General features: G+C 41.7%; 1 protein-coding gene across 8 annotated transcripts in view; it reads right to left on the bottom strand.

Moving 5' to 3' along the window:
* The window catches only part of STK39 (serine/threonine kinase 39), a 108,460-nt gene that overhangs the window by 11,988 nt on the left and 83,070 nt on the right, over positions 1 to 13,402 (bottom strand). For all 8 annotated transcript variants that reach the window (XM_083709585.1, XM_083709580.1, XM_083709586.1 and 5 more), the window contains exon 15: positions 2,568 to 2,620. In XM_083709585.1, the coding sequence (XP_083565711.1) occupies positions 2,568 to 2,620 (53 nt within the window). The remainder of the gene's footprint in view (positions 1 to 2,567; positions 2,621 to 13,402) is intronic.

The following is a 13,402-nucleotide window of genomic DNA, read 5'->3' on the forward strand; positions in this document are numbered from 1 at the left end:
GACAAAACAAAATAAAAATCATTAAGCCAGGGAAATTTGTTTTAAAAGTAATTTTAATCTATGGACGTCCATTACCAAAGGGTGCTTAAAACCAAAACTTATTTTTGTTAGAGGCACCATATACTCCACCACTGATAGTTCTCTCATTTTCTACACACATTCAAAAGTACAGGGTTAATTGTTTAATTCTTCACCAATCCTATAAAGCTCCTTTGTTTAAGCCAGTGGAATTCCTCCTCAGCCATGTAATTAGGTATCCACATTGTAATGAATGTAGGAAAGTTAAGGGGGCCTATGAAATAAACAGGGCCTGAGAGCCACACAGTCTTTTTCCATCCCTCATTTTTAATAAGAGCTTTCAGTTCAGGATACAAGGAGCAGCTAGACCCAAATTCACGAACAGCTTCAGAAGCAAGTGTTTGCACTGGCTCAACATAAAAGTGTTGCGGAGGAAAAGACAACACTCTAAACAACTTTCTCCCCATGTAAAGGATTGATACGGTCCTGCCTACAGGTACTGAGTAGCGTATAAGATTTCCAAGACTTCCATGATCTGTGTAACACTTCAATGCTACGACATTTTAGTTATCTCAACTAAAAGTAACATATTCCTGTATTAGGACCACAATGACATGGCAGCACTTGATGCCACAATAAATAAAAACCCTAAATGGATATGTAAGGAGAGAGGCATGTGGACAGCTGGGTCTTCCACCATAGAAGCTCTAGCAGCCATATACACACATGCTGCTGCTGCTGTATGTTTCTCCCCTAAGTGACTTATGTCTTCAGCGCTCAGATTTGCTGCAACAAAAAGTTCAAAAAGGAAAGCCCTGTTGAGTACATCATTCTCTTTTGTGCAGGCAATAAAGTCCAAGTTTACCGTTTACTTGGTGAAAAGGTTAAGCTTGAACAGCTTTGGATAAAGCCTTCCATCGTAATATTTTGTATATTGAAAGTGTTTAAGTTCATCAAGATGGCTTTTGGAAGTGTGTACGCTGTTAAGGCAGGCCCACAGTTTATGAAGCAAACGCAAACTGGATAGCTCAGTTGGTTAAAGCGTGGTGCTGATCATGTCAAGGTTGCAGGTTTGATTCCCATATGGGACAACTGCTTATTCCTGCATCGCTGTGAGTTGGACTTGATGATCCTCAGGGTCCCCTCCAACTCTACAATTCTAGGATTCTATGAACTGCCATGTGCAAACTGCTACTTCCCATCACAAATGCAATGTTCCAGGGTTTCCGAACATTGCACAGCATTGCTGGCATACTTGCATTTAAAGGCAGATGCATGCCCTACATACTTGTTTCATCAGAACCAGGGTTTGTGATAAAGGACATGTGTTCTGCAGAGAATGTGACTCTGTTCTTAAGTACTACAAATGGCTTGACCATAGCAATAGGCATTAGGTGTGCTGTATGGACCTTTGTAACAAAAGGGGGTCAATCTATCTATCTTGGCCTGAATTACTATATCACCACCAAATAAAAACTTACCAGCAGGCCGATTAATATCCAAAAGTAGTCCTAGAACTACTAGAACAGCAACTTGCAACCTCCCCACCCGACTTTTTCAGAAGATTCAAATGGCCAGAACCATCTTTGGCAGCCCCTCCCACTTTGAAGCAGTGGCCCAAAGAGACGTCGTTTGCACAATCTTATTACTACTGCCCGGGCCTTCATTGACCTGCAACTGTGGCATTGTGCAAGAGGCAGCATGGGAAAAGCTGTACGAGAAGATGACTCCCTTTTTAACAATCCAAAGAAGTGTAGATTCGTGCATCGCAATGCCAGAGCCATTTTCTTACACGCAGACTTCCTCGAAGTAAGGAATCCTGATGACAGGAACAGTGCCATGCAGGCAAGTTGCCACAATGGCACTTGGGAGATGGCAGCCTGACACACAATGCAGCCAATTCTTCCCCACCCCCCTGGGTCGCAAATGCGCTCATAATGAGAAGTCAACTGTGCTGAAGCTTAGTACCCAAGATGGTCCCATGTGGTGCCTTTGGGGCACATCGATAAGGAGTCAGCACAAGGCGAAACATCCTGCAGAGATGAGAAGAGCTACAAGGCTGCAGTGTCTCCCTGCAATTGAAACTGCTAGATTGTACCCTAGGGGGTCGGTTAGTAGAATCTTCACTGCCAAGGCTCCCAAACTCTTTATATTCTGCCCTGCAGTTAACAATTTTTACATAGCCATCACTTATTGGTATGCCACAGTAACTCATATGCTGTACAACTCTGAGGTCAGTTATCAGCAGGATTGCTTTGAACTGCGCACTTCATTACATTAATTTTCAGAGAGACTGATAGAGTGCTCTCTTTCTAGTTCTTTCCCTCTCTCTCTTTCTCTCTTTAGTATCCTCTACCTTGAACCAAAACATTCCACTAAAAATTTACACACTTGGCACTAGTTTTGTTTCAGTTAAGTAGCGTAATATAAAACATTTGGTTGGTACAAGCGATTTCACAGAGCTAATTTATATTAAACTATAAAGCAGAAATCAATTTCCGAAATACCATTTGGAGCCATAAAAGCATAATTTCAATTAAAAGTCTTACCTCTGCCTGGAGTAAACTCAAATCGTATGTCATTAAGTTCCTTTCTGGAATTCCTAGAGGGAGAAAAAAAGGAGCCACGGTAAACACATCAAAATGTAATGAAGTGCAAGCCTTGTGCATTCCAAATGTATTCAAGCTTCATAAATAAGTTGCTATTAATATGTAGGCAGTATTTTGCAGTTTTATGGCCTTGTCTTTCCCCAAGTGCATCACAAATGCACAAGGGCATCAACACAAGGGAAAACCCTGAAAAAGGGGGGGGGGGAGTTTAACCATATTGCATTTTTTTCAAATAAATCTAAAATTACACACGTCTACATTCAGTTTTATGAGCATCCAATTTTTTTAAAGAAAAAAGTATGAGAGAGAAGTAAGTTTTGTTCTGTACCAGAAGAAGTATAAATATAACTCAGCACTCTCTCCCTGAATAGTAAAGGGCTAGATTACAATCAGAAAACTCAATTCAAGTTCCTCCAAGTTTTGGTCTTGTATTTCTACCCTTATTTCTGAGTGCAACTGTGCTTATACATAAGCTTAGGGCGCAGGTGGGAAACCTGTGACCCTCCAGATGTTGATGCACTCCAAATCCCATCAGAATAGCCAATGGTCAGGAATGATGGGAGTGGTAGTCAAAGAACATCTAGAAAGCTGAAGGCTCCCCACTCATACATCACGAATTCTATACTCTGCTGCTGAAATATGGGGGGGGGGGGGGGCAACCATCATAAGGGGCTGAATCCACAGCACTGTGCTGCCCCAAGAGCTTTCAGGAATTCGTTTGAGACTTTATTTTCACAGCATCACTAAGCTGAAGAGGAGTAAGGTTAAATGAGAAGGAAGAAAACAAGAAAGCATTACGGAATCGAATTCAAGAGAGAAGTGCTATGACTTGCCCAAACACTCAGCAGAGCACTTACAAGCACGCTAAAGTCAGCAGGTTAAGTTATATTTCTTTTTCAGTTTTATAAGCTGGGCTTTCAACAAAAAAATTAGTCTGCACATCTGTTTTGAAAAATGCTGCCCTTCTTATGTAAAGGGAACTTAATACGTAGGGCTGCCTCTGAAGACAGTTCGGAAACTTCAGCTAGTACAGAATTCAGTGGCCAGCTCGCTTACCGGAGGAAGAGGGTTACACCAATCTGGTCTGACTGCACTGGCTAACTATTGCTTTCCGGGCCCAATTCAAAGTGCTGGTTTTGACCTATAAAGCCTTAAACGGCTCAGGACCGCAATACCTCAAGGACTACCTCTTTCCATATAAACCTACCAAGACCCTGAGATCATCTCCTGAGGCCCTTCTTTGTGTGCCTCCTCCCCGTGGGGTCCAGAGGGTGGCAACATGAGAAATGGTCTTCTCTGCAGTGGCTCCCCATTTGTAGAATGCTTTTCCTGGCACCTTCATTATACACCTTTAGGCACCAGGCAAAAACGTTCCTGTTTAAGCAGACCTTTGGTTGATTTCATTGATGTCCTACGCCCTTTTGAAATGTTGGGGAATTTAATAGATAAATGTTAAAAAAAACATTTTCAGGAATGGGCTGCAAGAAATCACTTGATTTCAGCCTTGAGATCACATATGCAAAATTCAACTAATCAGCAGGATGATTCGGGGGTGGGGGAGTGAAAACCAGCTCACCTGGGCAAAAGTTGGATCACCGGGTTTAGCTACTTCCCAACACTGTCCTTTACTATGGTTGCCCCTCACAGCTGTGGGCACGTAGATTGCAGAAAGGCCACAGAGTTAAGATTGAAAAGGCCATGGCTCAGCTGCAGACCACATACTTTGCATGTAAAAAAATTCAAAGTTCAATCCACGGCATGTCCAGGTACACCTGAGACATACTCCCTGAACCTCTGGGGAACTGCTGCCAGTCAAGTGTAGAGAATACTGAGGTAGATGGATTAAGGCAGCAACTTCCTGTGAGTCCCGAAGACACATTTCATTGAGAGAAAACCTCCTCTCCTCACCTTCCACTAAAAATCAGAAAAAGGTATTGTGCATATAGACAGCTCCAGAGCAGCACGAGACTAATTTCACTCCTCTTTCCTCAATTCATAGTGATAGGTGTTTTGCTAGTACCATAAAAAGTTCGGTAGTGCATGGATTTTGTAAAAGCTTTGTATGTAAGAATGCATATAACATAAGGAGATATTAATCCTGGCAATCCCTTCCAGAATATGCCTGAAGGTGGGCAGGTAGTTAACATTAACATGTTTCTATTTAATTACATCATTTATTTTAACATTTTCGCTGAGTTCGGTGTCAATCTGCCCATGCAGGATAGAGCATGTTTAACATGTGTGCCACACACAACATAAACAATTTTATGTTCTGATAATGCGGCTAATTCTGCACTTCCACTTTCATATTGATTGACACTTTCCCATTTGTCAATAAAACAATCTCCTTTGCCCGAGGACAGAAGTGGGGGCATAGGGAGAGGAAAAAAGAAGACAGCCATCTCATTTTGGAAACAGCAAGTGGGCAAAGACCAGATACAAACATAATTGCTGTAGCGCACTTTTTCCCTCTCCTGGCGAATAGCTCAATCTGCTTGAAAAGCTAATAGCAGTGAAATGTGTTTTGCGGTCCATTATTCTTCTGTTCCTCAGCATGGAAACTGTAAGCAGACTCATATTTCAGTGTACCAGGCCATGAAGTCTTGCTGTGGGAAAACTAAATCCAACATCCAGGCACGCTCAGCCATGACTCAGAACTATTATCACTTGCTAAACACATATTAAGAAAATGTCACACAGTCACAAAAACACGATCACGCAAGAACAACAAAAATGGATTGGCAAGACAACAGATACAACTTTTGCAAAATGAGCGCAGCAAAAGAAGTATCCAGCTGCTAAGTATAGCAGGCGCGATTCAAAAGGTGAATTAATTTCTTGTTATCCCGTTCTTTAGTCAGACCAAATGGATATTGCATAGTGCAGTATTATGCAGCCAAACAACCATGCAGAACTGTTTCGATTAGTGAGAGGCAATGGTAAAGTTCATTTGCTGCCTTCAGTAGCTCCAACCATTAAACAGAAGGTTTCTTTTATTTTGAAGGGTGGAAAGTAGGAACTTTTCAGAGCCCACAGGAAGTATCAGATCTGCTCACAAGATGCTGGAGAGAGGGGGCTTTAGCTGAAAGCCCCATCTATTCACTTGCATCTGGACTCACACAGATGTCCCTATGAATATTAGGGGTGGAGAGAGAAGCAAATGGGGCTTCTTGAACCTCTCCTTATAATCTAAGAGACAGATATAAAGCTACTGTTAGTATGAGCCAATGCAATATGCAAAAAGAAAAGAAAATATGACTTTGGATGCTGAAAGTGCACCAGTCTACATGCAGGTGTATAACGTGAGTTACTGAGCTGTCCAAAAAGGTACTGAGTTAGATTTACCTTAATAAATTGAATCAACCATTTATATGTGATTTTAAAAAAAAATAGACAGCTGCTGAAAAAAATGAAATTGATCATTCACACAGGTAAAAGTTGCAAGGTTAAAAACAAAAAATTAAATGTCTTACAGCACAGAGTACAATCCCACAATGCAAAAAAATATATATGAAAAATGACCCTCAGTACTGTCCACCGAGAAGAGACTATTGACTGTAATTTGCAACTTAGGGCTTCAGGGAAATTAGGACCTCCTCCACAAACACTTGACTTATACTCTCTGTGCTACCCCAAAGTTCTGTTTTCACAAACCCAGAAACAATAATCTCTTACCTTTGTGTTTCTACATGCATTCTATATGCAAGGCGGACTTGCCAAGGCGCATAGTCAGGGTTTTGAGATCTTACTTCCTAGGCTCTCTGTTCTGCGGCACAACTCCAAAGCTAAACTGTTTGTCCAAGAAGAGTTTGGATTTGATATTCTGCTTTATCACTAGCCGAAGGAGTCTCAAAGCGGCTAACATTCTCCTTTCCCTTCCTCCCCCACAACAAACACTCTGTGAGGTGAGGCTGAGAGACTTCAGAGAAGTGTGACTAGCCCAAGGTCACCCAGCAGCTGCATGTGGAGGAGTGGGGAAGCGAACCTGGTTCCCCAGATTACGAGTCTACCGCTCTGAACCACTATGCCACAACAGCAGAGACCCTCTGGTACAGTCCACTGTTTTAACACAAAACACCACACCCACCTACCCAATTGAGGAGGAATTGTGGCATCCCTAGCCTCTCAAGACCGGGGAGAATATTGGTGGATGAGGATATGGCAGTGTTTGTAGATCTCCAGATCTCTCCCTGTGTCCAGGAGGAGTTGTTTTTTAAAGACGTTTGTTTCATCTGGATCTCAGTTCCTTCTTCGTTCTTTTTTGTACCCCTTGAGATAGCAGTTACAAGAAGTGACAAGAAGAGGTACCACTAATCAGTGCACCATGGCTAAGAAACTGTGGCTAAGAAACTAATCAATGCACTGTGGCTAAGAAGACAGGCCATGTACAGCTTGCAAAGGATGTGATAAAGGCCACTAAAAGGGGCAAACAACAGAGTGGTCAAGACTCTTTTCAGGATAGATGAAGCCGAATGCAAATTTTAAGACAGACAGGTTTGGGCTCAGTGCGCAGAACATGTTGGTACAAGCATTAGGGAGGGCAGTGAATGCGTGGCCCTATGAAGGAGTCAAATGCAGCCAATGAGCAATGGATGGCAGAGAGCTATCTTGACTAGATGCTACTGAGTGCCTTGTTGGCACGACGATTGCTTAGCCAGTCACACTCCTACTGGAACAGCAGAAGTTTCCACCAAAAGGTTACATGGCACAATGGTGTGTGCAAGATCCATTTCAGCAACTACACCCACCTCCAATAAACCCCATCCTTCTGTTTCCCAACAATCCTTCCATGACCATAAATCTCAATATTGACTTTTTTACTGAAATTACTTAACATATTCACACCCATTTTTGTATTAAGCTGATCACTTGAGACAGGTTGATCATGGGATAAATGACATTTACAACAATGACTTTAAAAAAGGAGACTGCCTGTAATTAGGAGGAAAATCTCTAGCGGACTGGATCAGAGGTGAGGGAGTGTGCCTGCCCCAAACATCCCTGGACACCCACATTCAGAGGGTGTGATGCTGGAATAGAGGCAACTCACCCAAAATTCAGTGTATCTAGGTCCACATCATGCAGTCAATCGCCAGATTTTGTGTGGAAATTGACCATGTGGAACATGCCTGAGTGTGCTGATTTTACTCTGGTGGATTCTGTTCAGTCTTTATTCCCCTGCACAGACAGCAAGAGACCTCAGAGGTGAGACAAGCTGGCTCGCAATCCCCTCCAATGAGAGGTATCATTGGATCCAGTTGAATGCAGCTTAAATACATAGTGCAATTATTCTTTGAAAAACTCGAGGAAAACCCTAATAAATGATCCATTGTGTTCCCTGGTCTTTCCAAACATGATTTTCCTTCCCAGCTTCTAAAAATCCACTTGAAATGCAAGAGCAGCAAATAATATATTTCTTTTTCTATGTCTCTGGCACTACAAAGCTGAATAAAATTGAGTGTAAAAATGGGATTTAAACCAAGGTACATAAAACCCATACATGCTTAAGAATAGCAGTGTTCTATAACAATTATTTGGGCAAAGTGCTTATATTAATCATTCATTATTTAGAGAAGAGCCCCATTCTAAAATAATTCACTCAACAAGGATATAGTAGGAAATTACTTGCATAGTTCCATATCTATATAGTAAAATATTGGCTGCCAGACCGCTGCATTATAATTCCTTATTCCAGTTTAATACCAAGAGTCTTACTGATTTTTGGTCATTTCGCTTTTTATAGACAGCCTCATTCATTCCCATTTTTAAATGGACTGAGTCCTCACACATAAAAATACCTAGGACTCGCATTCATACTTCAAACTGACAGGCTCCCATGTACATCAGCACTTTTACTCGGTTCCCTTGTTATAAAGATTTAGAATGTAACATTTCTTACAGGGCAGTCCATTTTCCCAACCTCCATTTTATCTTGTTCCTTCCATAATTCCTTCCATACCCTGACCCTGTGCACTCAGCAGGCTGCCTGTCCTTCCTCTGTTCAGAGCATCTTTCCCTATACAGAAACTTCATGGGACTGATAGTGGCTGGAATTACCACTCTTTCCTTCCAGAAAAATATTGGTTCCAACCACATTCCACACTATGCATCTGGAGCAAACATACGCACCTTGGGTTGCATACAGTGTATGGAATCCAAGGCTGCAATCCTATGCACACCTACCTCAGGAGTAAGCCCCAGAGCCAAGCATGCATAGAATTGTGCTACATGGCCTCAATCCTAAACTTTAAAATGGCAAGTCTTGCTGAACTCAGTGTGACATATATCTGGGCAAACACTCTGCAGATCAGACTGTACGGCTGAAGACATTTCACCCCGCAACCGAAGTGCAAGCTTATTCCAACTGTCATCTCCAGGCATGCAGATTTCCAGCATTTTGTAGTGGCAGTGCTTCAAAAATACTCAAAGCCTGTTAAAGGCTGCAGACAAATGTTGCATAAAGGGATGAGCATGCACACCAGATGAAACTATCAGGCAGCATAGATGCTGTTTGTCTCCAATTCTCTTGGATGTTGTTTGCCTCCAACCTAAGACGTGCCGTAGTCTAGCATAGAGTCTTCATGAAATAAAAGCACCCGGGCTAATGTCCGATGTGGCGTACTTTCATTTCACTTCCCCAGCTCCTCATAAAAAGGGGGAAAGGGGAGTTTCAGCTAACAGTATAGCACAATGGCTGTGCTTGCCATTCACAACACTGACCTCTCTACAAGTGGAAAGTACTGTAAAATGCAAAAACATCATAGCCTCTAGCTGCTGAACACTACCAAATAGTACACAAACCAATAAACTTCTCCAGCGGGCTAATTCTACCTTTCTATGCGGAGGCAGCATTCACAATTTGTGTTTTTATTATCCAAGAGCTCTGGGTAAAATAAATTTGGGGAAAGATCGCATGATCTCAACAGACAGAACCACCAATTAAATGTAAAGATATCTTTGCAGTTGCCATGAATCTCTACTCGTTAACTCTCACTCAGCTGGAAATGAATCACCGCTGGGATTGAACCCATCAACAATTGGAACCACAACACCTCAGGCCCAACGCAAATTCCTCCCTGTGCACACAGCTCTCTGCAATGCTAATGTGAAGACACAGTTTTATACTTAACTCTAGTTAGACCTAGGAGGATGAACGGAATAGCCTTTACAATTGCACACCTAAGGAAAAGGAAATTCTTTTATAATCCCCACGCAACAGGGAACTGATGGTGTTCTCTAACAACATGCCTTTTGTGATGAATGTGAGACCATTACTACACATTGCGGATGAATCCACATGGCTACTTTACAATCACTGTGTTATCTGCTACACATATTAGGCAAGCTCCCCTCACACCCCAAGCAGCAGCTAATGAAAATATCTGATGGGAACTTAAAGCATATTTCTATGTATTCTAGCTACCCAGCATGTAGTATATAAAACAAATAAAACCGCAAATCCAGAAGACAGGCTTTGCAATGCAAACATGTCCATGGGCTAGACCAGGGATGGAGAGCCTCAGGCCCAAGAGACCAAATGGGGACCGCCAGGCCTCCCTATCTGACCTTCTGATGATGCAGGCTACAGTGGGACCTCGGGTTGCATAGGCTTCAGGTTGCATACGCTTCAGGTTACAGACTCCGCTAACCCAGAAATATTACCTCGGGTTAAGAACTTTGCTTCAGGATGAGAACAGAAATTGTGCAGTGGCAGCACAGCGGCAGCTGGAGGCCCCATTAGCTAAAGTGGTGCTTCAGGTTAATAACAGTTTCAGGTTAAGAACAGACCTCCAGAACGAATTAAGTTCTTAACCCGAGGTACCACTGTACATCCCTTCTCCTCAGGCCACATCCTTCATTGGCCCTGTTTCACCCCACAAGTGGTTTTGCCTGGCTAAAATGTGCACACAAACTCTGATAATACTTCTTGCCTGCCTGCCTGCCTGCCTGCCTGCCTGCCTGCCTGCCTGCCTGCCTGGATAATGGAGGGTTCTGTGAGTTTGTGTAAAAACTAGCCTGTTGCACAAAGATGAAATTTACATTGATTGCTCTGCCCACTTTGGTTGCTGACCCCCCACACAACGAGCACGCGGCCCTTGAAAGTCTTCTCAGAAGGGATGTGGGGCTTGGGGTGAAAAAGTTCACTGCAGCTCATAACACTAAACCATGGCTGCTTTTGCATATAGTCCTGAACCAATATCTTGTTCCAGTAGACTATGATATCGTGACCTAAAATTTTAAAGGCCTATACCAAAATGTGTATTATCATACTACCAGTTCCACAACCCTTTGGAGATTTTTGGGGGTGAGTGGGGGGAACAGCGAGAAGCAAAAATCACTGCCCCCTCCCACCATTTCATATTTCTCCCAATTTGCAGAAGCTCTTGTAGAACACCAAAGGTTGAAATAATCTCACTCTTATTCTTCATCATCATTAGACTCTTACAAAAATCCAGACTTTAATTTCTCTAAATTATCCACTTAAAATGATGGCTGTCCTCTGTGACTGAAGGTGGCAGATCGCCTGTAGAGGTTATTGGCTTGCTCAACGGCGCTGAGTTTCCATAACGCCTGTTTTCAATATCATTTAGTTCTGCTAATTTCAAAAATGTCATTTTAAATCCAGTCACCCCAATTTGGCACAGTCATTGCCTAAGTATTCTCAACACCAGCGACTGTTATGATGAAAGCTATCAGAACACACCACTATCTCAAGTATATCCAAAGTCTGCTGAAGATCAGTGCCATTGTTCCAAGGGCTCTTTGACCATGTTTCAAGATTTGAAATCACTCTGCTTGGAAAATGTGTGCAGGCACACATGCTGCTTGCCTGTTCAAAGATGGTACAACTAAGTCAATATTCAGCATTCCTCAGAACAATCGGAGCAAGCATTGATAGGAGTTATGAAGTGAACTTGCTACCAGTGTTTCAACCATAGATTGCAGTCTTGCATCCCTTGAACCAGTGAGCTTCTTCGCACACGAAAACCCACAAAACATTAATGTGCATTGAATCTGGAGACTCACTTGGAATATGATGGGCATATTCTAACCTTTAAGGAATTAGACCTTGTTTGGGCAGTAAGATGTGGCTTTACTTGGTGATGTTGTATGTTCAATAGAAGTGAGGAATTTGATAGAAGACATTGCCTTCTCCCTAATGAGGTTCAAATGAGAACTCCCAATTTGCAGTTGCTCAAAACTATTGGACTTTCCATCTCCTATGTGTGTACAGCCTGCATCTGTGGAAGAATTCTGACAGCAAGGAACTTCATACAAATTGGAATACATCCTGTCTTCCTCTCAATTTGGGCAAAGAATATAAATCTTATGGAATGGCCAGACCAATCTTTATGAACAGGCTGTGATTTCTGCCCATTCCCTGGGAAGATAGATTGATTCCTAAACCACTCTGAGTAGCTTCATGAGGGGAATAGGGGCCACTGAGCATGTCTCTGCATCCTAAACAAACACCACCACCCAGAATTCTTTGGTATAATACTACTTTAAACATATAAATTTATCTCCTGAGAAGGTGATGTCAAGCACATGTCAAGCACAGGTGGTATTTGAAACCATGCCTCTGAATAAACCACCCAATTCCAGGGTGGATATGATTTAAATCAAATAAATTTAAATCACTAGTAGGTAAGACTTGATTTAAATATTTTTTTTTGCAGAAATACTCATTCTTGCTGGTATAATCTTAATATTTGCAACCAGAAGAAGATTTCATTTTTGGAATAATAAATTTCAGAGTAGTTTTTACAGTTTTATCAAAAATTACTGATTTTGTTATCCTATTAGAAATACATAGATAATTATGAAATTATTGTGAGGTTTAGTAACTTAACTGTTTATATTTGGAGAACTTTTCTGCTGTACTTTATTGGAAGGAGAAAAATAATCATTTCCTTAATAAAAATTTGTTTAACCAAAACAATAACATTATAGCATATGTATCCATGCTTATTAACTAATGTAGTTAAATAATTTTTTTAAAAAAACAAAAGCCCTTAGACTGAGTTTTAGCACACATGAAAAACTTAAAACAAAACCTTATTTCCTGATGAATAGCCTTTGGACTGTAATGTAACTTAAATAGAAAACTATCTTTAGAAAGATTTTTCCTCCAAAAGCATTTTATTTTAAAAATCCAATTAAAAATTTTTAAAATCTGATTTTATTTTATTTTAATCATTGATTTTTATCCACTCTGCCCAATTCTAATCCTCCTTCCCCTATATTTACATGGATACTTCCTTCACCAAAAGATTACTGACAAACCTTGGTTGCCCACCCTTCCACACACGGCATATCCTGGCACTGGGGTGTCCTTTGTCCACAGAGTAAATCCTGACCCTTCCCTCCTTGTCTGTCAAAATATATTCCATACTTAGTAACCTTATTCCTCTCACAATAAGGCTATTGAGCACCCGTCTGTCCACAATCCAACATAATTGGTCTGAAGGCAGATGAGTTGGCAAGTCTGCCAACTGTGAGTGCTAGGATGGATGCCACCCAATGGGTTCCATTAGGGAAGAAAGGCAGGATTTTCACACTGCAGGAGAGCAATCTTTACCACTTATGAAAGCTATTTGGCATTCTCTGCATGTACCCATGGGTGGGAGCTATGCACAAAGTGTGTATGTAATGCCTAGGGCATCTGCACTGCCATGCACTTGGGTCAAATGGGAATGCAGCCATTTTCCCAATCATGGAAACGAGATGGTTATGTGCATGTGAAACACCCAGGGGCTCTGGCCCCAGCCTCA

The sequence above is a fragment of the Podarcis gaigeae genome, assembly GCF_964106915.1.
Source record: "Podarcis gaigeae genome assembly, chromosome: 1".
In the NCBI taxonomy this organism is placed as follows: domain Eukaryota; kingdom Metazoa; phylum Chordata; class Lepidosauria; order Squamata; family Lacertidae; genus Podarcis; species Podarcis gaigeae.